This window comes from Geospiza fortis, unplaced genomic scaffold, assembly GCF_000277835.1.
Source record: "Geospiza fortis unplaced genomic scaffold, GeoFor_1.0 scaffold37, whole genome shotgun sequence".
Lineage (NCBI taxonomy): Eukaryota > Metazoa > Chordata > Aves > Passeriformes > Thraupidae > Geospiza > Geospiza fortis.
In genome coordinates this window covers 321,323-324,220 of record NW_005054449.1, presented here as the reverse complement: position 1 = coordinate 324,220, position 2,898 = coordinate 321,323, and the positions used below count along the sequence as shown (strand labels likewise).

The window sequence follows — 2,898 nt, the reverse complement described above, 5'->3', positions numbered from 1 at the left end:
TATATACTATATAGTATACAATATACAGTATATATTATATATATTTATCTATATTACCTATATTTTAATATATTAGTTATTATATATTAATATATTTTTATTTGTATATTTTTATTTTTTTTATTCTTGTCCCTGTCCCTGGCAGATGCAGGAGTCATCGACAGGGAGCTGCAGTCCCAGAAAGAGACGGTGGTCCAGGAGCCCATGGTGAGTAACCAGAGCATCACAAACCCCCCAAGGCTGGGAAGGGACCTTAAATCCCATGTCACCCCATCTTCCATGTCCCAAGGTGCTCCAAAGCTTGGAAGGGACCTTAAATCTCATCTGACCCCATCCCCAGCCACGTCCCACTGTCCCAGGGTGCTCCAAGGCTTGGAAGGGACCTTAAACCCCATGTCACCCCATCTTCCACTGTCCCAGGGTGCTCCAAGGCTGGGAAAAGACCTCAAATCTCATCTCAGCCCACCTCCCGCTGTCCCAGGGTGCTCCAAGCCCTGCCCAGCCTGGCTGGGAGAAGTTTTCATCTTCTCACCCTGCCCTGTTTCATCTGGATGCGACTCTGGCTCAGAGTAAGAGTCCAGTCAGTCAATAATTACCCAGAAGTTTCTGTGAACTCCAAATTCCTTGGGTGTGGAGGGATAGCAAAGATGTTTTGGGGATTTTTTAACAAACACCACCAGGCTTGGAGAGGTGCAAGTGCTCCAGGCTTGCTGGGCTAGGCAGGTTGCTGCCTCCTGAGGGAATAAATAAAATAAAATAAATAAATAAAAATAAATAAATAAAAGCCACAAAGAGGCTTTTCCTGTCCAGATGCCAGATGATGCTGCAGATCCTGCCCAGGACCCCAACAACCAGGGGGAGGATGAGTTTGAGGAGGCTGAGCTGGAGAGACCTGACTTTGAGGAGAAGGTGGGAGGCTCGGAGAAGTTCAAGGAGCCCAGAGTTAAAGAAGAGTGGAAGGAGAAGCCACCAAAGGTGACAACCAGCAGGGCCAGGGAGGGATCCCAGCTGGGGATGGTGGGTGGGCAGAGAGCTGAAGGGCTGGAAGGGAAACATCAAATTCCTGGGTGGATCCATAATTCAAATTCCTGATGGATCCATAATCCAAATTCCTGGTGGATCCATAATCCAAATTCCTGGTCCATAATCCGAATTCCTGGCTAGATCCATAATCCCACTGTGAGATGTGGCAGGCAGGAGGAAGCTCTTTGGCAGATTGGTCAAAACCAACTTATTTTTTCTTCCATTGCTTATAATGGAGCTTGAAATTTACGTTTCATGGGACTTTTTGGTTCCTTGTTTCCATCCTGCTTGTGGTTTTTATCAGCACAATCAGCTGGGCAGGTCCAGCTTGGGGCAAATGGAGCAGAATAAGCAAAGGTGCCAGAGTTTAGGAAATTATTTTTTAGCCATGCACCAGAACTTGCTCTGGCCTTGTCCTCTCTGCTTTTGGAGTCCCCCCTGGCACTTGCAACACCTTTAGGGATGGGGAGATGTGGAATAAGGGACTTTGATGCACTTGGGAGCAGAACCAGAGACAATAATCTGAGTTTGTGCTGGGTTCTGGGCAGCGCAGCCCTGTCCAAGGCTGCTGGCAGCATGTCAGAGCTCTGCCTCCTTGTTTGCTTCCTTGCAGATGGAATCCATTTATTTCACCAAGTGTTTCTTGCTGCCTGAAGCCAGACTCTGCATCAGGGAAATGTTCATTTGTTTTGACAAGCAGCTGAACGTTGCTTGGTTTTTAAAAAACAAAGGAGTGTTTTATCTGTCAGGCTCTAAAATCAAGATTAATGGCGGGATTAAAAAAGAAAAAAAAAAGAAATCCAGGCCAATGAAATCAGAGAGAGATGCTGGCACCTCCTTGAGATAAGTGAAAATGTGGAAAGAATTAGTGATATAAATACCTGGCTCTCAGATCTGGCTGTGCTGTGCTCCCTAAAGCTCTACCCTAAAAATCCCAAAGTTTTCCAGAGGCAACAGCCACCGTCACAGCAGAAGATGGAGGCCAAGAAGAAGAAGAAGAAGAAGGACAGGACATGCCCAGCTTTCTCCATCTTGCCCTCTGAACCCCCACTCTAAAAACCCCAAAAATCTATTTTTCACCCCATGACAAACTGATTATTATTCTACTTAGACTCTCATGGCTTACAGGTCTTCATACAAGGTTGGTAATTTTTTCCATGGGTCATAATCAAAGTCACAGGAGTCCTGGGCACTGTGCCAGGCTCTCTGAGCCCCCTTTAGGGGTCCTGGCAATCCAGGACAGCCAGAGGATGTCCTGAATTCCGACAGCTGGGCACTCCCAACCCTGCCTGCCTGTGTTTTTCAGGATGCTGGTAGAGCTGCCAAGCCCAGGGAAGACCCACTGGAGGATTACCAAGAAGATCAGGAGCAAGAAATTGTACGACACCAAGGTTCTTCCTCTTTCCTCTCTGCTGTGGGGTCACCTGGGGGGGGTTGGCAGCCAGGAATTTGGGGGGATTCAGCTTTTAGGGAGCCAGGAGCGAGCAGGGACTCCAGGTCTGCCTCTGCCGGCTCAGGGAGGTGTCCAGAACAAACCTGGAGCCCCCTGCTGCCTTTTCCAGGTGTTCAGAGCACCCTCTGTGCTCTTTGTACCCTCCTCCTTTCTGTCTGCACCCACCTGCAGCAGCTGAGCTGTGGGGTGTTCCCAAACAGCAACTGGGGGGAATCACAGGGGGAATCAATCACAAGAGGAATTACAAGAGAAATTACAGGAGGAATCACAGGAAGAATTACAGGAGGAATTATAGAAGGAATCACTGCAGGAATCACAGGAGGAATCACTGCAGGAGCCAATCACAGGAGGAATTATAGGAGAAATTACAGGAGGAGTTATAGGAGAAATTACAGGGGGAATTGTAGGAGGAATTTTAGGGG

The 2,898-nt window shown here is 47.8% G+C and overlaps 1 protein-coding gene across 1 annotated transcript in view; it reads left to right on the top strand.

Annotated features, from left to right (window-relative positions):
• The window catches only part of LOC102036951 (Golgi integral membrane protein 4-like), a gene marked incomplete at its 5' end in the record, with an annotated part of 14,333 nt that overhangs the window by 10,228 nt on the left and 1,207 nt on the right, over nt 1-2,898 (top strand). Inside the window, 3 exons of the mRNA XM_031062494.1 lie at nt 146-207; nt 811-975; nt 2,330-2,401. Coding sequence (XP_030918354.1) covers nt 146-207; nt 811-975; nt 2,330-2,401 — 299 coding nt within the window. The remainder of the gene's footprint in view (nt 1-145; nt 208-810; nt 976-2,329; nt 2,402-2,898) is intronic.